General features: G+C 39.1%; 1 protein-coding gene across 1 annotated transcript in view; it reads left to right on the top strand.

Moving 5' to 3' along the window:
* Positions 1-25559, top strand: part of LOC119792733 (serine/threonine-protein kinase 32C-like) — a 139865-nt gene that overhangs the window by 62983 nt on the left and 51323 nt on the right. The window contains exon 3 of the mRNA XM_038299494.1: positions 18422-18573. Coding sequence (XP_038155422.1) covers positions 18422-18573 — 152 coding nt within the window. The remainder of the gene's footprint in view (positions 1-18421; positions 18574-25559) is intronic.

The following is a 25559-nucleotide window of genomic DNA, read 5'->3' on the forward strand; positions in this document are numbered from 1 at the left end:
CTCAAAACACTGAGATAATCCCACCAGTAGTTTTAAACAGCTAGTCATTGGAACAAAACTAACCAAACTGGTAGCCCCTGCTGGGAAATAGAACAAAAAAACATTCCAATCCAGATGTGAAAAGATGCCTGAGAGTCTTATTTAGATGACAAACCTTGGCCAACACTTCAGAGAAACATGTCTTCTATCTAACAGATGCAATTTTTTTTTCTCCCAAAACAAAATATAAGTAAGGACCCACTGAGATTACTGAAAATATTGGGATTTCACCAAAAAATATATATATTTTCGGCCTTACAAGATGACCTTAAAGACAACAGCTTGTTTCCAGACAACACACAAAGGAATGACGACATCCAGCTATCTCCCAAACAGCCTCATAACAACCCAGCTGCTAAGCCACAAGCATTAATGGTACCCGGTGATGCTGTGAATGTGATAAAATGCTTTTGCAACAAGAAAAACACCGATATAGTGAATGTTGGCTGTACCATGCTTTCTGAAATTTCAAAGAGTATCACAAAGATCCCAGAATTAAATCCAACCTTGAAGAACGTAGTGATTCACATTGGAGCACTGAATTATGTTGCTAAGAGGAAGTCAGAAATACTAAAGAAAGACTTGAATAGTCTGCTTGACACACATTTTAAGGTGTTCATTACTGGCCCTGTCGTGCCACCTTCAACAGGAGATAAAATCTTCAGAGGAGTTTTTCCTAAATAAATTGATCAAATGAGCCTGCTTTATTGTTAATTTTGATATCTTCTGGGATATTAGAGTAAGTATGTAAGATAAATATAAGAGTCTACAACATTACAGAGGTTGTAGATAAAAATGGGGCATTCTGGTGCTTTTTGAGGGACCATGGGGACTCTTGAAGAAAGGATAAGTTACCACAGAAAATTATTATTTTTAAAATTAACTGGATGTTTTATTTTATTTCTCTGTCTTGCTGCGTTGAGCTCCGGGATCAGGTAGAAATACAGCATAAAATAGGTTCAACATCCAACACAGAAATCAATGCTGAATAAAGGTTTCATTTTCAGCAGCAGATGTCGCTAACATATCCATCGCATAATGGACGTTGATTCAGTCGGGGGAAATTGACCACGACCAACGGTGTTAAATCAACTTTGGTTTGATGTTCCCTTGCTGCCTGTGTAGCCCGCTGCAGTTTTTTCTCATCGTTATTAACTACTCTGCCTGATTTCGTAGCTCGATTTGCTCCTCTTCCGGGGACTAACGGACTCACTAGGCGGCAGCTTGTGTGTAGCAGCCATAGTGATAATGCATATTGACTACTTTTTTTTCTTCAGCGTTTTATTGTCATTACACTTTCACAAGTACAGCACAACAAAATTCACTCTCTGCATTTAACCCATCCCCTTGGGGAGCAGTGGGCTGCCATTTACGGCACCCGGGGAGCAGTGTGGGGTTAAGGGTCTTTTGCTCAGGGACCCAGAGTTGCAGTCCGTAGGATTGGTTTTCAAACTCACATCCTCAGGATTCCAAGCTGTATGCTCTAACCCCCCTTTGTCCTACAATCACTTTCACTTTAATCACATTTTAACCAATAAATACATGAATAGAATACCAGGGACATACCCTTGGTGCGCTCAATGGTAGTTATGGCCCTGGATCAAACAATTTGTATTCCTTGAATAAAGTTCATGATGTGGATAAAAACCAGATACGAGTCTCCCCAATGATAAACATCACTCTACTGATGGGAGGGCTTGGAACACGAGTTCTTTTCTTTTCTGTTTTTTTCCTCAATAATATGTGTAGCTCATAAGCAGTTAGTATGTTTATGTGTTTAAGGAGCATGTAGCACTGGGACCATCCAGCAGGAGGTCTTGGTATGCACGAAGGAACTGCATGTAGAGAGAGATAGAAATGACAGTGCACGCTAAGATCGCTTTCTAACACATTAAAGCTTAGACTGGTCAAATGGGGTTAAGACTCCTTCTTTAGAGTTTAACTACACTGAAAGGTAAGAGAAAGGATATATAGTACTGAAAAACTGCTCTTCAAACTCCATTAGCCTGCTAGAAATTTCCCTCACATTTTGTTTCATTACTGCAAAAAACCTTAATATATTTCACTGGAATTTTAAGTAATAAACCACCTTCTGGTACATCAGCAGAAAGACTACCAGGATATGTCCGTCCTCTGAAAAGTCCAGGCTAGCCAATTGGAGCACTACTCAGAAAAACAGCCAAGACATAAAGAAACTATAGAGCTAAGATAGAAAATGGATGAAACTTAACATATTTATTATAGCCTATTTCGGCCAAGGATAAGGAAAATTGTGTTTCTCATTGTAAATATTAAATCCAAGTAATGTGTTTTGTCTTAAAATTGGTTATTTAAAGAGCTAATGCATGCCATAATCATTTAACATTTTCATTTAAACAAAAACTTCTCTTAATTTATTTATGAATAAGAAACAAGCTAATGTTCCTTCTTGTATAATAATATCTTTTTTAAGTTCTTAATCTTGTCCAGACCTGGTGCTCTCTTTTGGAAAAGAGCTTGTGTATTCTTCCTCCTTTTGAAGTAGCTCTGCAGACGGCTTCAACCAAAAGTACAGAAGGAGAAACCCTGCATGCATTAGACTCTCTTGATCTGCTTCAAGAGTTCAGTGCAAAAAAAATTAATTTAGAAAATGCAAGCAAATTGCATTGCTTTTATTATCTACCGCTCTGATATAACTCTTTCCCTATCTGTTTAGCTGCTCTGCCATTAAAAAAACAATAATAATGGTGTGAGCTAAAACACGAGGAAAAGCATCACTGCTGGGAGTAGCACTCATAAAGAAAATGGAAAAGACATGAGCTTTTGTTTTGGTTTATGCCCCATTTAAGAAAATAACAACATAAAATTCACTGCAGTGACAAATCCAGCCTTACTGCCATCTTATATGACAGTAGTATATTGATATACTACAATGCTACATTATTGGACACCATAAATCATGTTTTAAATCCCCAAAGCCCTTGAGAGTTTACTGCCAAGGTTTACAACCTCAGTTGCACCTTAAATTCATTTACTCCTTTTTTGTCAAGTGTCCTTCAGCCAGGCTCAGCGTCGCCTTTGTCACCAGCTTTTGTATCATAAAAGCAATAAGATTGAAGTAGTACTTGCTGGGATCTAATGTGACCTCTGTGATGGATGAAACACACTGTTAGTGAATGGTACTGAACTATTTTAAGCATCTTTTCAGGCTCTTGAGTGCAGGCCTGTTAGCTTTTCATAACACACGAAGCTCAAAGAGAGTGCACTTCTTGGACTTCATACAGTTTTGTATTTTAATTACAAGCTGTAGAGAAGAAGCTATTAAACTAAAGAAAGTTTTTCTGGGATCCCAATTAATTCAAAAGTTTTATTTAAATCTTGATTATAACGGGATTCCTTAATTGATGCCAGAGTAAATTACCAACCCACCAGGCAGCTGGACTGAAGGACTAGCCCAGCAAGCTAGACTAACTTACATGGGGCCTAAGTTTGTCCCACCTACAGTATGAACATCAGGCTCTACCCGCTCCTTTCCATCACACACATCTCTGAGGACTGTACAGTTAAATTAGTCTGATCTTCAGGAGGTGGGTCATCCAAAAAAAAAAAGCTAGGTCAGTCGAATTCCATGGGGAATTTTCTGCCAAAGTATTTGTGGTTTTGAATTTTAAAGATTCCTGTTGGGGTGTAACAAATACATTATGAAATTACAACTTTATTTAGAATTATATATATTAAACAAAATATGAAGCATCCCCTGACCTGTATTCAGGCTCTGTGTGCTGCATCTCATCTTTACAGCAGGAGATGTGGTAAATATAGAAAGCAGACAGAAGCGCTTTTATAATGTAGAAGAAATAAACCAAGCTAATCATTTTTCTTTTAGCAAGGCGGGATCTAAAACTGAAGCTGTGTGGTTGTAAAGCTGTACACATCCATAAATGACTGCTCTATTGATGCACCTATTAATTCTTGTTAGTATGCTAATGTTTGCACACTAACCTGCAATGTTCCAAATCAGTCAGATCACATATCTTCTGCAGATGATTGGATGGAGGCCTTAGCTCTGCCCTCTAAAACTTGAATTTTCCTGCTTGGGAATCCATTCTCCTAGCTATTTGTGAGCCTTTTGGCTATTTATTTGCCTTATTGTTAACTTCATCTTCAAATTTCCAGCAGACAACCAAGGATTTGGTAAGTAAAAAAAAAAAAAAAAAAAAGCAGATCCCAAATCATGATTCTTGATCTTCAAATTATGAAAACTGAACTTTCTTTCTCTGTTCCATTTTTAGGTTTGTAGATATTTTTATCTACTGTATACCTTTCTAAATGTCCTCACCCAATATGGAGAGGTTGGTGTCTCTGGAGAAATGCTCTCTCTCCCCCTTTGGATTTGTCTGGATTAGTCTATCCAGATTATCTCCATGCATTGAACCATAAAGTTCCTCATTATATTGTTCATCCATCTTAGAACTGATTAAATAATAAATGGACTGCAGAAAAAACAACAAAAACAATGAATGCCATGCCTTAGACCTCAGTCTGTTAAAAATGAGCTTCTGTTTGAAAAGGAGATAGACAGGTGGTCCCCTCTGTGGCAATCTTTTACTAGTATCATACTTTCCTTTGAAAACACCACATCTAAAAAGTTTCACTCCATCTGCATGGAAAACGATGGGCCTTACCATGATTTATATCAACTGACCACCTCTAAAATGCTTTCTTTTAAAAGTAATATTATGCCTTGAGTTATTACAGAATATTTGGCCAAACAGGGGATGTCTTCCTTCCAGCTGCCTGGAGACATGGGATCTGGAGCTGAGCACAAACCCTGGATGCAGCTCATACGACTGACCTTTTATGTTCCCCTTTAATTACATTTCTCCTTAAGCAGAGCCCTGTTCATGTTCCTGTGTGCACGGGAGCAATTGGACTGATGCAGAGCTTAATGTTTCTGTTATTGTAAACCATCATAATAAAATGAAAAACAAGAATTTCTTGCGGCTGCGAGGTCTTGTTTCAGCCAGTTTAGAAATCTCTGTCACAAAATAAATGGTGGTAAATAAAGGTGAACATTTAAATCCAGACTTTTACCAATCTGGATTTGGACTTTACCAATCCTTCCCAGAACCGCAGCAGTAGTGGGAATGCATCTCAACAGTTACTTCAGCATGGGTAGTTCTTTGTGATATGCATATAAAGTGATAAAGCTGTACCGACATATTGAACAGCCATACAGTATATCAGATTTCAATTAATCATTAGAAATAGAAACATAAGTATAAAATAATGCGGCTCTTTCATCAGGTTACCTGATTGGGCCGTTTTCCACCTGGTTTGTATCACAAGCAGTTAATCTGCTATTATTTTTTTCTATTTCCACATTGAAAAAAGACAAAAGATTTTAAGACTTTATGCATACTTTCATTCTTTAGGAAGAAATTGAGATTGTTATTAATTTTATTATTTTAAAGCTCTCTCTGTAACAGATTGACTGTAATAAGATGATTTTGCATATTTCAGGCAAACATTAAAATTTTATGATGGTCATAAAGCCCACACAGTGAAATAAAGCAATAGGAGTTATTGTTTTGTCCATATTTTACGACCACAGATTTGTTTTTATGTTGTTTGGACATTTTTTTTGTTTGAAAGCCAGTTGCTCTCTTTTATCTTGTCCAGCGGATGGCACAGAGAAGTCTCGCTGGATGGCTTTTGCCAGTTAGAGGATGCTAAATCCAGACCCCTGATCTGGTTAACGTGCTGAGATGCACAGCCAGCTAGTGAATAGAACTGGCTTCAGGCTTCCTGTCTGACAACAAAGAGATTTTTGTCTCTGTGCTGCATCCATGGACAACCTCCACATAAAGAGTTCCTAAATAACCCTCCTCAGTATAACTTTTTTTAGCATCTTGTAGATACTTTTACAAAAATACTTTGGTGGATTTCAGGTTTTATCACTTCTTTGCAGCTCTGCCTACTCTTACTTCAGAGTGATTTCTTGAATTTACCATCTTAGATGATTTGACTCAAGCTGAAAATGCCTACATTCATATGCAAATAGCTTTCTAAACTTTCCACCTCTCATCTTTTTGACTCGAAATTGTTTCTTTTTGCAGTTCTCTACAAAACTGCTCTGACACATTGAAATTGCTAATATTATCTATGAATACATGAATAAATTCATTTTTACTCAGCTGACCCATTCATGAGCAATGCTCACAATGCAAGCCTGGTGAGAGATGCATCAATGGGAGAATACCTTTTTGAATAAAAAAGGGCTTTTATGCAAGATTCCAACACCATCATCAAAGGCACACAAAAAGTGTTGAATTTGGTTTTGATATTCAAGCTCTGGGTACTATGGAAAAGGAGAAGGTTATTGGAAATTGGCACCATCTATAGATATGGCAGTGACATTAAAACATGAGAGATATTTCCTATTCAGTCAGTAAAAGAAACTTTTAGAAAGTTTTTATTACTATATCCTTGGTGCTATAACTATACGCATTACAAGCTAGCATCAAAATGTTAAAACAAAGGTGATATTAAAGGCTCTTAGGCTAGGTAGAATTTCCTTTCCTAGTTTCCCATGTGGTGTTCTTACTGCTCTTCAAAAATTGGTATCATGCAGAAAATATAACCAAGCTTGGCTGTGCTGGTTGCTGGGAGACCAAAGGAAGCTCTGCCTTCAACTTATCAACTGTGCTTTTTCTTTAACAATAAAATCAGCTTAGATTTATTTGTTTTTGAGATTGTTTGTTTTACACTGACTGCACTTATTACTGAATGAGGGAAAACCACAGGGAGCTTTTCTGGGTAACCACCGCAAATAGTTAATATTTATAATAGTTTTGCAGCTAGTTGGTGGTTTAAAGGGAGTTTTTCCTCTCTATTGTTACTGCATGCATGCACAGTGTGAGGGATTGCTGAAGATTCAAGACAAAATGCAAGCAAATATTGTCGCCACAAGCTCATCCAAGAATGTGTCCTACAAGTCAATGACTTGATTTAATCAACTGGTAAACGTTTCCTTGATAGAAACGTTTTTCCTCAGAAAAACTTTACAATCCATCCTAGCTGTCCCTATTCTATTGTTTGTTGCCAAACAACTGAAAAACCAATTGTCTGAGTTGATTAATAACAAAAGTCAATGTTTAAACATGTCAAAGTGTGAATGACTGAATGGAGTTTAATGTGCATTTTAGTCCCCTGACTATTTTGTTATTTTTTGTTGTTTTTTTTACCAAAAAGAATAGTGAGGATTTTTTGTTGAATTATCTCAATGATACCTTTCAGTCAAAATGCCAGGAGCAGTCTCTGCATCACTTTTGACAGTCACCATTAAGATAATGTCTGTTTTTTTAATTTTTTATATCCTCTGGAAACCAATAAAACAAATTGCCTTGTGACAATAAACTCATTATTTATGATTAAAATGTGATTTTAGAGGGTATTATACACCAATGGATTCATAACTTATTTCAACTTCTATCAGGTTTAGGAATTACTGTAGATTAAACAGTAAACGTCCTGAAATATTCATCTGAAAGTAGTGTTCTCTTTTCGCTGGCCTGGTCCATAATCTTGTAAGAAAAGAAGACGGAAGAAGGGAGAAAATTACATGGTAAAATATCCATTGTTTTGTAATTTCCTTAGACTTGTGCTATTTGAAAAAGGCAGGGAGTATTTTCTTTAGAACCCTATAGTAAAATGTTACACTGAAATTCAAAGCTGGTTTTAGGTTCAGAACAACAGCATAGGTTTTTATTCCCAAAGCATTACAGCAATAGATATTAAAATGATTTCCTCTTTTGTGAAGGTTTCTCTTTTACAATATTAGAATACTGACAGAAATCCAATATGCTAAAAATAATGCAATATAGTAATTCACTTGTACCATGAATCCACCATCCTAGTAACATTCAGATAATTAAACTTTATTTTTGCTGTGGAGATACAGGAACCCAAACACTTTTTTTCATCCAACTAAAGCAGCTGTTTCTATTGACAACTAAAATCTTGCCGTAATCTGCTAATCCCAATTTCTCGGTTGTTCAAATCGGTGTTTTGTGTTTTCCCTCTGGCACTGGTAAGCATTTCACTGTATGAGAGGTGGAGCCTTTATTTATAACTCAAATTAATCCCTAAAAAGTCTTGGCGATTCCTCAAAGCTCAATCAATGTTCCTATGAAACTGCAATTTATGACTGCAAATATGTGCTTCCTGTCACAAGAAACTTTGCAGAGCATCTCTCTCAGACAAGGCCATGCTCTACCAACCGTTTTCATTCTACTCTTTTGGTGTTTTACACATTGAAGCATGATTTCAGTATAATGATTTCATTTAGGTGAATAGAGAACAGGTGTCTGAAATTAGACTAAAAATACTCACAGTTGTAGTTTCATTGTTCTTTCGAGGGCTGATTCTAGGATCAGAGACATAGGGTGCTCTGCATCTAGAGAGCTGTCTGGCCAGTAAAGATTTATTTCACTGTTTTCTACATATATTTTCTACACTTTTTAAACTTGTTCATTGCCTTTTGCCAATTACTGACAGTATAATTCACTAATGCATTGTCTTTGAGACTTTTGCCAAATATCCAACAAGCAAAGCAGAAAGCGGTGTTGTTTTTTGAGAAGAATATTCCAACCATTTAAGCCTTTTAAACCAGTTTTCATGAAAGGCTATTTTTTGTGCCAAATTGAGTGGGTTTGACCTAGAACAATTTTAAATGTTTCAAACAGTTTTAAGCTCTAATGCTATTTTAATGCCACACGTAATTTCAGCAGCAGTGACTGCTGCCTCATTTTTGATGCTTGTACTCATAAAGGTGAACAGATACGTCAGCTGCTTCTGCTGCTTCTGTGGCCAATGGCAGAGTGGCTTTACTATATTTGCTGTGATCAGTTGGTTAAAGGTAGTTCTGATATATTTTAATTGACAAATTCCACCTCAAAGTGTCGTCTGTGCACTCAGCTCATCAATATTACGATCCTGCCTTAAACTAATATTTCGCTGTTGGAACCGTGCAGACCCTAACATACCGATGGTGCACTGTCACTGGGAATCCACAGCAGCAGCTTCCTCAGGCCAGGTCGCCTTTTGAGGCTTTTACCCTTCTGTTTGTGGTGATTTGAACTAGATCTTAGTGTTTTTCAGGTATATAGTACAAATTGCAATCATCAAAATAATAAAAGCAAACACATCGGCAGGTTTGGAGATTTTGTTAATTTAGGCATTAATAAAATGTTTCAGAGGAGTGATCATCGTCCTCTTCATTAGCAGAGCTGTATCCGTCTCCCTGCCAGCTCGCAGATCAGCTTATCTGATTGGTTGATTTTTTTTCAAGCAACAAAAATGCAATTTTTTTCCAACTCCAGCATCTGCTGTTTGTGAAGTGCGTCATGTACCTTAGAAACTCCTGAGGTGCCACTTCTGCTGTTCAGATGCTGCTTTGTTCCTGCTGGACCTTTTAATGCGCCTTGATGCATGTCTTCCTCTCTAAAGCGGCTGCTTCTGCTGCCCAAAGCGCATTAGGTGTGGACGTAGCATAACTTAGGCCCAGTAGTCTTGTCCTCTGAAGCAAAAGACTGATTTTGAGATTTTCTGTCTCCTATTTTTCCTTTTCCCTGCTCTGTTCTGTCTCATCTCCCTGTTCTCCTCCTCCTCCTTGTGTAGTGAAATTAAGCCTGTGGTAAAGCATACAGATAATTAGGGAAATGTAATGATTTCTTGTTTAGGCAGAAGTCTACTGATATGTTAAGTGTATGGGTGCTTCTGGAAAGCATTAAATATGGGGCAATAACTACTTCCATGATATATATTTTCATTGTCAGCTTGACAACTGCTGTTTGCCGTTTTAATATTCCATTTGTTTTTGTATTGTCTTTTCCCTGACCTTGCACTTTGCACACACTTTGCTGCTCTCCTTAGCCTTACTGTATCTGCCTCTCCATCTTGAGACAGACAAACATAAAATTGATTGAATTTAACAAGGCGAATATATACAGTTGTTCTTGAAAGTTTATATATGTATTAGAAAAAAAAGAAATCTTCCTCACCCACAACGGGCGGTCTCCATATTTTCCTCCAAGCTTGGGTCCTCTACCAGAGGCCGCAGTATCTTTGCTGTTCCTAGAACTGCACTTTTCTGGACAGAGATGTCTGATGTATTTCCAGGGATCTGCTGTAACCACTCCTCAAGTTTGGGGGTCAATGCCCAGAGTGCCTCAATGACCACGGGCACCAGTGATGCCTTGACCTTCCAGGTTTTCTCCAGCTCTTTTCTCAGCCCATGGTATTTCTGTAGTTTCTCATGTTCCTTTTTCCAGATTTTGCACTCACTTGGTATTGCTATATCAACCACAACGGCTTTCCTCTGCTTTTTGTCCACCACCACACTGTCCGGTTGGTTTGCCTTTACCATTCGGTCCGCCTGTATCTGGAAGTCCAACAGGATCTTGGCTTGGTCATTATCTACCATCTTTGGAGGTGTTTCCAATTGTAAATCAGCGGGGTCCGAATAAAGAAAATCCCTGGTCCGTTAATCCGTGACCTCTGCTGTATTCCAGCCTATTAGTTATGGCGCTCCATGTTAGCTTTCCCTGCCAGCATCTTACACCCCGCAGTTATGTGCTGGATTGTCTAAGGGGCCTCTTTGCACGGTCTACACCTGCTTCTCCTGCTGCTCCTGCTTCTGTACAGCCATGATGAGTGCCTCTGTGCTGTCCTTCAGTCTGGCTTTGCAAGCCATTGGTAGAAATTCCAGATATCATCGCTGTTTCGGTGGTACATCCCGTGTAGGGGCTTATCCTCCCATGACGGATTCTGCCATTTGACTGGGAATGGGAATGTTTGACTGACTCACATAGTCTCCCGCCACGGTCGGGGAATCGGGGATGATGGCTGGAAGGGCATACAGAATAAAAAAAATAAAAAAACTCATATTTTAGGGATGCCTTGATTACGTTTAGTGTAAGGTGACCAGATTTCTGAAATCAAATCTGGGGACATTTCTTGCTCGTGGATAAAAATCAATACATCTTATCGAGATGAAATTAGGAAACGGGGACAGTAATGGTTTCATATATTTTTACATATTTATTAATATTTAAACAACAAAAATCAAGTGTAAAAGCCAGGAATGTGCCTTTCCAAACGTTTAGTATATCCTAAGATTAATAACATGAATAGTGTTATTAGTAGAAAACTAGAACTGTGTCTCTGGGTTGGGGCAAAGTGGTGGGGGTGGGAGCGGAGGGGTCAAGGGTCATTAGCAGGGCTTTCCAATTTTGGGGGCCCAATGAGCTCTGCCGCCTCCTAAGGGGAGAGTGACATGAGGAAAAGAAATTTAGAAAAGTAAATACAAACATTTATTCTATGCCTGTGGCTGTCTGTTGAGACAGAGTTTCCCCACCTCTTCAAAAAAGTGCAACAAATACTTATTCTGTTTACATCTACTGTACATACCTATAAGAAATATTTTTTTTCTTCATTAACATAAAAAAAACAAGTAGTAGTCAAGCCTGCAGGTAAAGGTTCATATATGTTTCTTACTGTCACCTAGCCAGATCAATTCAATTCAATTCAGTTTATTTATATAGCGCCAAATTCACAACACATGTCATCTAAGGCACTTTACAGTTCAACCAGATCATACAGTCAAATCGATACAAAGTTTTCTATCTAAGGAAAACCAGTTGATTGCATTGACTCATTGACTCAAATACAATCCCTCACACTAAGCATGCTTGTAGCGACAGCAGAGAGAAAAAACTCCCTTTGAACAGGAAGAAACCTCCAGCAGAACCAGGCTCAGTGTGAGCGGCCATCTGCTGAGGCCCACTGGGGTTCAAGGAGACAGAAGCAGAGACACAAAAAGCAGCTGTAAAAGGCAGCCCCGTCCAGGAAACACACAGCCAGGCAGACGAGCTCTGAGCCAGCTCCCATGCCAGAGGACGAAGAGAGCACATCCACTCAGTCACAGGACCACACTGGAAAACAGGCCGATCTCCAACATCTATAAACAAAGGTGTTGATGGAAGCAGCACAGCTGATGTTTCTTTCCAGGATGGAGTCACAGCCAAACAGGAACAGACGAGGCAAAGCTACTCTGAGGAAAAGCAGAGAGAGCAGAAGGTTAGAGATTGAACTAACAGATTCTGCAGAATAGGAGAACAGAGATAGAATGAAGCAGAATGATGAAAAAGGGGTCCCTATGTCCTCCAGCAGTCTAAGCCTATAGCAGCAGAACTATAGAGATAGCTCAGGATAACCTGAGCCACTCTAACTATAAGCTTTATCAAAAAGGAAAGTTTTAAGCCTAGCCTTAAAAGTAGACAGGGTGTCTGCCTCACGGACTAAAACTGGTAGTTGGTTCCCCATCAGGGGCCTGTGTGTCTCAAAGTAGCAGGTTCATTTTTCCTACTAACCTGAGTATACAGCCACTCTGTGTTCCACAGCATACTTTGCACACTACATCACTCAATATGTTAGTTTATCACTCAAATCATGTCAACGCTTTATCACTTGAACTTTATTAATACATATTATACATTTTAAATGTTTAAAACAGAAATATTAACTGAACAGGGTCTGAGGCAGTGGCCCTGGTAATTTGGGTAAAATAATATAAGAGAAGACATAGCAAGTAAAAAGCAAAATAACCTTTTTAAATGTCTTAAACAAGTTTAACCATTGAACAGCAGAATAGGCTTAACATCAACACAATGTATATAATCCAAGAATAGTCCATATTTATAAACAGCAATAACATATACATATATAATTTCCTTCTTTTCACAGCTTCTGTATTGTGCATTAAGGCTTCCTCTTATGTTTCCTGCTCTCTGCTTTACTCCTCAAAGTAAAATTTTCTCCCTTCTTGTCAACCGTTTTTCTATCAGAGTTCCTAGTTTCCTCCTCTCTCATTCAATCTCCTTTCTGTCTTTCTATCTTCTTCCTCACTCCTCCAGCATCAATCTTACATTATTCTAAAACAGAGACATTATATAATCAAAATCACCTCCAAAAAAATTAGGATGTGCAACATGAAAACTTATTATTAATATCTCATCTAAATACTAAAAATGCTAATTACCACAATACAGGTGCTGGTCATAAAATTAGAATATCATGAAAAAGTAGATTGATTTCAGTAATTCCATTTAAAAAGTGAAACTTGTATATTATATTCATACATTACATACAAACTCATATATTTCAGATGTTTATTTTGTTTAATTTTGATGATTACAAATGACAACAAATGAAAATCTCAAATTCATCATATCAGAAAATTAGAATATTGTGAAAAGGTTCAAAATTGATGGCCCCTGGTGCCACACTCTAATCAGCTAATTAACTCAAACCACCTGCAAAAGCCTTTAAATGGTCTTTCAGTCTAGTTCTATAGGCTACACAATAATGGGGAAGACTGCTGACTTGACAGTTGTCCAAAAGACGACCATCGACACCTTGCACAAGGAGGGCAAGACACAAAAGGTCATCGCTAAAGAGGCTGGCTGTTCACAGAGCTCAGTGTCCAAGCACATTAATAGAGAGGCGAAGGGAAGGAAAAGATGTGGTCGAAAAAAAGTGTACAAGCAAGAGAGATAACCGCACCCTGGAGAGGATTGTGAAACAAAACCCATTCAAAATTGTGGGGGAGATTCACAAAGAGTGGACTGCAGCTGGAGTGAGTGCTTCAAGAACCACCACACACAGACGTATGAAAGACATGGGTTTCTGCTGTCGCATTCCTTGTGTCAAGCCACTCTTGAACCACAGACAGCGTCAGAAGCGTCTTGCCTGGGCTAAAGAGAAACAGGACTGGTGAGTGGTCCAAAGTCATGTTCTCTGATGAAAGTAAATTTTGCATTTCCTTTGGAAATCAAGGTCCCAGAGTCTGGAGGAAAAGAAGAGAGGCACTTCATCCACGTTGCTTGAAGTCCAGTGTAAAGTTTCCACAGTCAGTGATGGTTTGGGGTGCCATGTCATCTGCTGGTGTTGGTCCATTGTGTTTTCTGAGGTCCAGGGTCAACGCAGCCACATACCAGGAAGTTTTAGAGCACTTCATGCTTCCTGCAGCTGACCAACTTTTTGGAGATGCAGATTTCATTTTCCAACAGGACTTGGCACCTGCACACAGTGCCAAAGCTACCAGTACCTGGTTGAAGGACCATGGTATCCCTGTTCTTAATTGGCCAGCAAACTCTCCTGACCTTAACCCCATAGAAAATCTATGGGGTATTGTGAAGAAGAAGATGCAATACACCAGACCCAACAATTCAGAAGAGCTAAAAGCCACTATTAGAGCAACCTGGGCTATCATAACACCTGAGCAGTGCCACAGACTGATCGACTCCATGCCACGCCGCATTGCTGCAGTAATACAGGCCAAAGGAGGCCCAACTAAATACTGAGTGCTGTACATGCTCATACTTTTCATGTTCATACTTTTCAGTTGGCCAACATTTCTATAAATCCTTTGTTTTTATTGGTCTTCAGTAATATTCTAATTTTCTGATATGATGAATTTGAGATTTTCATTTGTTGTCATTTGTAATCATCAAAATTAAACAAAATAAACATCTGAAATATTTGAGTTTGTATGTAATGTATGAATATAATATACAAGTTTCACTTTTTAAATGGAATTACTGAAATCAATCTACTTTTTCATGATATTCTAATTTTATGACCAGCACCTGTATTAGGAGCTACAAGCAAAAACCACATAATAAATGGACATTAAACAGGTGGTTACCTCTATCATTCTCAGATCATGTAGATCTTGTCTTATTCAGTTCTCCTGTTACTGACTCCTATTTTTTCACAAGGAACTTTCATATATATCCAAACTGAGCAGTAAAAAAGCACACCAAAAACTGGAAGTCTATGCTCATAAATCAAAACCATAAATCATCAAAACAAATTGAAATAACTCTACTTATAATAACTATCTGAAATATAAACTAAAGGTCACCTATCCATTCTAAAACATCTTTATACAAACCCTTGTTGATCCCTGGAGAACCAGCGTACCAGATTAGCGCATTACAAGGAGTTTTCAATCATTTTGCTACATTTTAACCCAGCGCCTTTTACTCATGCTCAACTCGTGGTCTTGTCTTACTTTTTATTACTGTTTTAACCTGGACACAAACCAAACATTTATCACAAGATCAGCCCGATCAGAATAAAATTAATTGATTAACACACTTACCATCACTCAGCGTAGCTCCTCATCAGTTGCCACAGGTTGTAAAAAACGAACTTCCACTTCTTCTTCTTCTTCTGTTTTAAAAGTGATGCGCTCTTCTTCCTCTTTGTCTTTTAATGGCAGCTGACATCCAAAAGGATCATTACCGCCCTTATTGTGGTGCGCTCTGTTCCTTATCTTTATGTTATCAGCAGCGCAACCAGCTACCGTAATACCTATTTTTGCGCGCAACAGCTCTACAGTAATAACAGTCTACACGCAACATTTTTCGCCTCGGTAAAATCGGGGACATTTCCGGGGACAGCTTTAGCCGGGGACAGGTGGTCCAAAACGGGGACAGTCCCCGGAAATCGGGGACGTCTGGTCACCCTAGTTTAGTGGTGCTTCAGCACCCCCCAAAAAAGGCCTTAAACACCCTATAGTTGTTATTGTTATTAAACCACATGCTTATAAATATATATCTGAATATCCATATTAGATTTTTAAGCCATATGATTTAGCTGTCCTGGAACATGAACATATCTAAATAATAAAGGACAACAGTTATGAGAGTTTTAGGCTACGTTCACACTGCAGGCCTTAATGCTCAATTCCGATTTTTTGGGGGAAATCCAATATTTTGCATTGCCATATACACTTCCAAATATATGTGACTTGTATGTGTTTTCCTGTGTAAACTGCATTCATACAGCTTATGTGTCCCGCATGCGCAGTAGAGGACGCAATAACATCATAAGCCAGTGTGCTCTGTGTTTACGGAAGTAAACATTGATGGTAGTAACGGAGCACATCTAGCAATCTTTCAAAACCTTAAAATAACCATCTTTTCAAGATGGTTATAAAAAAATACTGCTTTCCGCATCATTGTCCGCCATGGTGTTTTTCTTGCCGCTTGTGTGTAGCAAGACGCAGAATAGTGACCTATGTTGGTTACTAATTGCGTTCAGGTCGGATGAATGCGACCTGGCCATTTAGACACAGGTCATTTGAAAAGATTAGATTCGTATCAGATTTAGGACCACATAGCCAAGTGGCCTGGGTCGCATTGGAAAATATATCTGTGTTGCTCAGACTGCCATGAAAAGATCAGATCCAGGTCGGATGTGGGCAAAAAAAATACATTTGGGTCACTTAAGGCTGCAGGGTGAACGTGGCCTAAGATAACTGCTGTGGAGTAGGGGATTTCCGGTTGTTTGGAAATGACATTTCCCAGATCGATTGAGGTATTTTCATTATTCATATTATGAAGCAGCATACTTGCCTTTATAAAAGTGATCCCACTGCAGATGATAAATGTTTATCAATCAAGTTTCTTTGATCGCAAAATTTGTGTGCACAAACTGTCAGGGTTTGATTAAGGTTTGGAGGACCCAAATGCAGAGGCAGAGGTGGGTTCTTGTAGTTTTAATGGAGTGTTTGCAGGTAACAGAGACAGGAATCCAAAAATCCCACTTAAAAATGCAAGACAAATCCAGAACCATGGGGACATCAGGGAATACATGAACTAGGAGACGGGGAAAGACAAGAACCCAGCACTGAGGAACTGCATAGGGAGAGTATTTATGGCTGACTGAACAAAGGCAAGACTAACGAGCTGATTGGGAGCAGGTGTGAACAGTGGCTTCTAGAAAGGAGCTAGGGAAAAGGAGACCAACACAAACCTAAGAACTCAAATACATCCAGAAAACACAACAAAATAGCAATTTAACCAATTGTTAGAAATATTTTATTTATACTCTGTGTTTCATGGGTTGTGTTCTAATGAACTATTATGATGTATAATAAAGGTCATGCAACGGATGGGTTGTGAAAGAGGCCTGAACATCCTCTATCACATGCTGGGTTGTAAAACAGGCCTGAACAGCCTCTATCACATGTTTCTTCTAAACATGTGTTCTTGGAACAATTCAATTGTAAAACCACCACATGCTTTGTTTAACATATGTGCTGAGGTTTAAAGTAAGATCCTTTTGTTTCCCTTCCCCTTAGTTAAACCTCAGCTTGTGTAATTAGGGACGTCCCCTTTCTTCAATAAATAGCGAGGAGAAAGCTGAAGACTGCAGAGTGGGGTGGAGATTTGTAAACTCTGCAGTCTCTTCCTACTTTCATCGCGAGTAACTAAATAAAATGTCTCTGTGCCTTCTTTCTTTCCCTGTATGTATATATGATGTTTTAGGTGCTTAGACCTGACACCAATTAAAATATAAAACAAAGAAAAAAAAAATTAATGTGAAACTGAAAACTTAACAGAACCAACACCGTGACACAAACAAGTGATCTGATGTTCTGCAGTAGGTGGAAGGAGCAATCATATTGTTTAAAAGAAAAAAAGAAAACAAAGGATATTAATACTATTCACAAATGGACATTTTTGAAATTGAGCTTTGATGTCCTCTTAAACCATGCAGAGATGGGTGTGCTCGTCTTTTTACAAAAGGATCTTAAATATTACCTTTTTTTAAATAGATAATGAAAAGATTGATTTGACTCAACTGATTGTGGTTTAAAATGTGGTAAAGAATCCATAATTTTCAAGTTCCTATAAATAAAAATCTAAAGTTTTTTTACTTACTAGGACAAAGACCAATAGGTAATATCAAAGGAAAAAGCAGCTCTGACAACATCGTATGTGTGCAGGGCAGTGATTGCAGCAGCCCCATGATCAGTGTAATGAGTGTGGTCAGTGCTATTACCGTAATGATTTCACCTCTCTGGGGTCTTGTCCTGATGCTGACCTTTCACAGACACGCCCTGACAGGAAAACCCACATAACTCATATGAATAAATTAGAAGGTGATTTATTTGGAAGATCTGACAAACTCATGTTCATGAGAGCAGCTGAGCCCAGCAATATTTTCATAGGGAGAGGATTTACCTCACATGGACAGGAGGGTTTTCAAATTAAGTGTTTATTTTGCATGTCTGATTATGAGGAAAACTAATAAATACGGAAATGTAATACCATCCATCCATCCATCCATCCATAATGTGATGATACTCTGCAAATATCCATTCCTGCCATTCCCACCAGCTGACTGCTATTGACTGTTTTCTTGTTTTGAAACCAATGAAATCTATTTATATTCTTCTAACATGTATTTTTTCTTATCTTTCATCCCTCCTTTTTTACCTGTCCCATTCCCTTGTTTCTCCCCACTTTGTCTTTGCTCTCTGCAGGTATGCATTGTGCAAAAGAGGGATACAGAGAAGATGTACGCCATGAAGTACATGAACAAACAGCAGTGCATAGAGAGAGATGAGGTCCGAAACGTCTTTAGAGAGCTTGAGATCCTACAGGAAATTGAACATGTATTTTTAGTAAATCTCTGGTGACTATCCAATGTTTTTACAATTTCAGTGTGGTCTGCTGTTGCTTGCTTTATCTGTCTGTGTATTGTCCAGAGTGCATGCTTCCCCTCAGACCTTTTGCAGCCTTTGTGTGGAAGCACTGTTTGTGGATATTCATTGTGTAGATTGCATGCATTTGTTTAATCAAAACCTGAATTAAGTTTTTTTTTTTATATTCTCCAGAAACCAACAGCTATTAACTTCAGTTACAATTTACACAGGAGAGATATTTTAGGATATTAAATTTGACTCGGAGCCTATGAAGCGCACGTTTGATAATTACCACGCTTTGAAATGACCTTGCTACTCCCCGGAGCCTGATATGTGGGTGAATGCAGGCTGACTTCATTATTCAACACTGATTCTCAGGCGGGACACATTCCTAAATGTAATTGTGGAGCTGGCATTCACAGCATATTAGACAAAGCCCCGTACTCTGGTGTAATTGGGAGAATAGTTGAATTTTTCAGAGTATTCGCTGCCAGTAAATGTAGTAATTGACACATTCTGTGATGAACTGATTATCTGCAACTAGGAACAAAACAAATTAATGTGTTGACTTGCAGCCTCATAAAGTTTTGAGTGCTTTAAGTTTGATTTATTGGATGTTTTCCCTGGTAGAAAACTCCTCTGCATGTAGAAACTGAGGGCATTTTAATGAGCATATAGTAGTGGCTCCCTGTGTATATTTTTTATATAATTCCCTGTAGGAGTTTGTGGCTGCCAGAACCCTCTCTGTTCTAGTTTTCAATGTGCTGGGCTGCTCCACTCTCCCTCCATATTTTGCATCCAGCACTATTTTGAGTGCCCATTAGTGACAAACACACTGTCTTTGCAGCTATGTGGGAATTAGAAGTTTCACACCTCCTCTTCTTACTCATGAGATTCTCCAAAAAGTCTCTGTCCATCTCACCAGGGGAAAATAGCGACCAAGTATCAGCTTCCCTCCCACCAGCGGTGCTGTGCTAGCAGTTTGTTTTCTCTGTAGTTGGTACCTTTTAGCACTTTGCAGTACAGCCAAAAGAAAAAAAAAACAACCAACAAAACCTCTTAGGATTTCTACAAAGACTGGCAGCACACAGTTTGCATTTCCTGCTTTTGAGATGGCCTTTGTGTTTCAGTAGTGACAGGAATGTAGTTTAGGTTGAAGAATAATAATTTCTTTAAACATATATATATATATATATATATATATATATATATATATATATATATATATATATATATATATATATATATATATACACTATATTGCCAAAAGTATTTGCTCACCTGCCTTGACTCACATATGAGCTTAAGTGACATCCCGTTCCTAATCCATAGGGTTCAATATGACGTCGGTCCACCCTTTGCAGCTAGAACAGCTTCAACTCTTCTGGGAAGGCTGTCCACAAGGTTTAGGAGTGTGTTTATGGGAATTTTTGACCATTCTTCCAGAAGCGCATTTGTGAGGTCGCACACTGATGTTGGACGAGAAGGCCTGGCTCTCAGTCTCCGCTCTAATTCATCCCAAAGGTGTTCTATCGGGTTGAGGTCAGGACTCTGTGCAGGCCAGTCAAGTTCATCCACACCAGACTCTGTCATCCATGTCTTTATGGACCTTGCTTTGTGCACTGGTGCACAGTCATGTTGGAAGAGGAAGGGGCCAGCTCCAAACTGTTCCCACAAAGTTGGGAGCATGGAATTGTCCAAAATGTCTTGGTATGCTGAAGCATTCAGAGTTCCTTTCACTGGAACTAAGGGGCCAAGCCCAGCTCCTGAAAAACAACCCCACACCATAATCCCCCCTCCACCAAACTTTACACTTGGCACAATGCAGTCAGACAAGTACCGTTCTCCTGGCAACCGCCAAACCCAGACCCGTCCATCAGATTGCCAGATGGAGAAGCGCGATTCGTCACTCCAGAGAACGCGTCTCCACTGCTCTAGAGTCCAGTGGCGGCGTGCTTTACACCACCGCATCCGACGCTTTGCATTGCACTTGGTGATGTATGGCTTGGATGCAGCTGCTCGCCCATGGAAACCCATTCCATGAAGCTCTCTGCGCACTGTTCTTGAGCTACATGAAGTTTGGAGGTCTGTAGTGATTGACTCTGCAGAAAGTTGGCGACCTCTTCGCACTATGCGCGTCAGCATCCGCTGACCCCGCTCCGTCAGTTTACGTGGCCTACCACTTCGTGGCTGAGTTGCTGTCGTTCCCAAACACTTCCATTTTCTTATAATACAGCTGACAGTTGACTGTGGAATATTTAGGAGCGAGGAAATTTCACGACTGGATTTGTTGCACAGGTGGCATCCTATCACAGTTCCACGCTGGAATTCACTGAGCTCCTGAGAGCGACCCATTCTTTCACAAATGTTTGTAAAAACAGTCTGCATGCCTAGGTGCTTGAATTTATACACCTGTGGCCATGGAAGTGATTGGAACACCTGATTCCAATAATTTGGATGGGTGAGCAAATACTTTTGGCAATATAGTGTATATATATATATATATATATATATATATATATATATATATATATATATATATATATATATATATATATATATATATATATATATATATATATATATATAATTTTTTTTCCATATGTATGACATATCCCTTAAATTCATTCACTTGTGCTTCCATTTTACATAAAAACAGGATTGATGGTCATGAATCTTGCCTTAAAGCAACAGGTTGCTCTCGATTTTTTTTTACTTTTCTCTCTTCAAACAGGTGACTCATCCTATATTGTCTCCATATGTGTATTTTTTCAGTGAACTGCTCTGTTTTAATAGGTTAAAATGGAAGGTTAGAGGAAGTATTATTTATATATATATATATATATATATATATATATATATATATATATATATATATATATATATATATATATATATATATATATATATGTACATATATTTTTAAGGAAAGCTCTGTGTTTACACCTTGAAGCTTTCTCTGTCCGATTCTTTTCGTGAGAGGAGATCACTCGGCACAAACTCATTAAATAACATTTCATAAAATATATGTATTGAATAACCATGAAACATAAAAACAGATTTTGACAGAAATTGTAATCTTACTCAGACCAGAGATGTTGCTTAGGGTTACAGAAAGCAGCGCTTACCAACCAAGCTCACATCTAGTTAAAGATGACCCCGAATCACTGTTAAAGCAGCATTGTAAACAACTCGATCAGGCTACATCATCACACACTTACATCATGCACATTTGAAGATGAGGAGACCTCTATGGCTCCAGCCTTATCAAAATATTTCACTGCTATATGTTCTTAGATGAAGGACACTGCTCTGATTTCATTCCTAAATCTTTGCCATGTTTCAAATTAGATAGACTACTTGGAAAACATTAGTTCTGACACGCAAGAGGTAGGTATTACCGTATTTTCACGACCATAAGGCGCACCGTACTAAAAGGCGCAGTCTCAGTTATGTGTGCCATTTCTGTATTGAACACACACATAAGGCGCACCGGACTATAGGGCGCGTTTTTTATATACAGGTACATGTCCTCTACTACCTTTAAATACCTCTACTGCGTATTTAAAAATACAGCGGGGGCAAAACTGAGTATGACTGTGCTTTATTCAAGTATTTATTACAAAGTATTAATCAAACCTGGCAGCTGGCCGTGAGACAGACACATCGCAGATGACACAGCGCTGTGATCACTCCTAAATTAACTTAAAATCCTGAAACCTGCCGACGGAATATGTTCGCTTTTATGGGTGCCTGCAGTTTAAATTATTTACAGGTGCTGGTCATAAAATTAGAATATCATGAAAAAGTAGATTGATTTCAGTAATTCCATTTAAAAAGTGAAACTTGTATATTATATTCATACATTACATACAAACTCATATATTTCAGATGTTTATTTTGTTTAATTTTGATGATTACAAATGACAACAAATGAAAATCTCAAATTCATCATATCAGAAAATTAGAATATTACTGAAGACCAATAAAAACAAAGGATTTATAGAAATGTTGGCCAACTGAAAAGTATGAACATGAAAAGTATGAGCATGTACAGCACTCAGTATTTAGTTGGGCCTCCTTTGGCCTGTATTACTGCAGCAATGCGGCGTGGCATGGAGTCGATCAGTCTGTGGCACTGCTCAGGTGTTATGATAGCCCAGGTTGCTCTAATAGTGGCTTTTAGCTCTTCTGAATTGTTGGGTCTGGTGTATTGCATCTTCTTCTTCACAATACCCCATAGATTTTCTATGGGGTTAAGGTCAGGAGAGTTTGCTGGCCAATTAAGAACAGGGATACCATGGTCCTTCAACCAGGTACTGGTAGCTTTGGCACTGTGTGCAGGTGCCAAGTCCTGTTGGAAAATGAAATCTGCATCTCCAAAAAGATGGTCAGCTGCAGGAAGCATGAAGTGCTCTAAAACTTCCTGGTATGTGGCTGCGTTGACCCTAGACCTCAGAAAACACAATGGACCAACACCAGCAGATGACATGGCACCCCAAACCATCACTGACTGTGGAAACTTTACACTGGACTTCAAGCAACGTGGATGAAGTGCCTCTCTTCTTTTCCTCCAGACTCTGGGACCTTGATTTCCAAAGGAAATGCAAAATTTACTTTCATCAGAGAACATGACTTTGGACCACTCACCAGCAGTCCAGTCCTGTTTCTCTTTAGCCCAGGCAAGACGCTTCTGACGCTGTCTGTGGTTCAAGCGTGGCTTGACACAAGGAATGCGACAGCAGAAACCCATGTCTTTCATACGTCTGTGTGTTGGTTCTTGAAGCACTCACTCCAGCTGCAGTCCACTCTTTGTGAATCTCCCCCACATTTTTGAATGGGTTTTGTTTCACAATCCTCTCCAGGGTGCGGTTATCTCTCTTGCTTGTACACTTTTTTCGACCACATCTTTTCCTTCCCTTCGCCTCTCTATTAATGTGCTTGGACACTGAGCTCTGTGAACAGCCAGCCTCTTTAGCGATGACCTTTTGTGTCTTGCCCTCCTTGTGCAAGGTGTCGATGGTCGTCTTTTGGACAACTGTCAAGTCAGCAGTCTTCCCCATGATTGTGTAGCCTATAGAACTAGACTGAAAGACCATTTAAAGGCTTTTGCAGGTGGTTTGAGTTAATTAGCTGATTAGAGTGTGGCACCAGGGGCCATCAATTTTGAACCTTTTCACAATATTCTAATTTTCTGATTTGATGAATTTGAGATTTTCATTTGTTGTCATTTGTAATCATCAAAATTAAACAAAATAAACATCTGAAATATATGAGTTTGTATGTAATGTATGAATATAATATACAAGTTTCACTTTTTAAATGGAATTACTGAAATCAATCTACTTTTTCATGATATTCTAATTTTATGACCAGCACCTGTAGATGAAAAACACCTGCCAGCCACCGCGTGAACCCGGAGGCTGCCCAGCCAGAGGCTGCTGATGAAAGGATTTCTACTGTCGGTGCACCGCTGGTATGTGGGGGTCTGAGCGCCTCCGACAGAAATAGATAATCTGGATGAACTGACTGCAATTATTAAGTTTTCAGGTGGACTTTCTCACTTAAAAACATAATAAAACTACTTAATTCCCACTGATCACAGCAAATATAGCTGCAAGATTTAGATTATTTAGATGAAAAAACACCTGCCAGCCGCCGCGGTGAAGAGGAGGAGACCCGGCCAGAGGCTGCTGTTGAATTAAGTTTTCAGGTAGAAAAATAGAGCGGGAGCAAAACTGAGTATGATTGTGCTTTATTCATGTATTTATTACAAAGTATTAATCAAACCCATCAAAGTCATCATCCTCTGTTTCTGAATTAAACAGCTGCGCTAAATCAGACATGCCAGTTTCCCCTTCTTCGCTGTCAGTCACTTTCCGTGCAGCGCAGCTCCTCAGAAATAATGCCGGCTTTTGCAAAAGCTTGTACAACAGAGCCAGCAGACACGTTAGTCCATCTACAATCCATCCGCAAACGGTGGCGTAACTTGCCAGGCGCTGCCTTCCATTTATCCTGAAACTGTGGTCTCAGTCTGTCATCCATCGCTCCCACGCCGCTAGCAGCCTTACTTTGAACGGCCGCTTCACACTGATGTCGAGCGGTTGAAGCTCCTTTGTCAGACCCCCCGGGATAACGGCGAGCACAGTATCCATTTGATTCACCTTTTTTTTCACATCGGCTGTGAGATGGGCACGCAGCGATGGTGATGCGTGGAAAAAACCACCTGGTCTCCTCACATAGGCTACACCTCCCTCAGCTACGCTTTCATCATCTCCTCATCCATCCAGCCTTTTCCATTTGCGTTAATATCATATGTCATCAGAGCGCTGTGTCTGTCTCGCTGTCAGCTCCCAGATCAGCTTCTCTGATTGGTTGATGCGGCGCGTCCAGCAGCAAAACTTCAATTTTTCCATCTCGAGCAGCAGCAGCGCGTTGGCAGATGCTTAAACGCTCCTGCTGCTCAAAACGCGCTGCAGGACCTTTTGCTGCGCCTATACTCGCGTCAACCATTGACTTTGCATGTAAACTCGCTGCTTCTGCTGCACCTGCTGGGTCCGGTTCACACCGATGTCGAGCGGTTGAACAGCGAGCACAGGGTTAATTTGTTTCCCCATGTTTTTCACATCAGCTGTGAGATGGGCACGCATGGAGTTACATATTAACAGCGATGGTGATGAGTGGAAAAAAAAAAACACCTGGTCTCCTTACATTCAGCCACTCTTTCATCATCTCCTCAATGAGGTGATCTCAAAAGTCGCAGTTACAACACACATAGGGCGCACCGCACCATAGGGCGCACTGCACATTTTGAGGGAAAAAAAAGACGTTTAAGTGCGCCTTATAGTCGTGAAAATACGGTATTAGGGTATAACAGACTCACACATCATCAATAAAAAATAATCCTAACAATATATATATATATATATATATATATATATATATATATATATATATATATATATATATATATATA

The sequence above is a fragment of the Cyprinodon tularosa genome, unplaced genomic scaffold, assembly GCF_016077235.1.
Source record: "Cyprinodon tularosa strain WSP-4 unplaced genomic scaffold, ASM1607723v1 ctg43, whole genome shotgun sequence".
Lineage (NCBI taxonomy): Eukaryota > Metazoa > Chordata > Actinopteri > Cyprinodontiformes > Cyprinodontidae > Cyprinodon > Cyprinodon tularosa.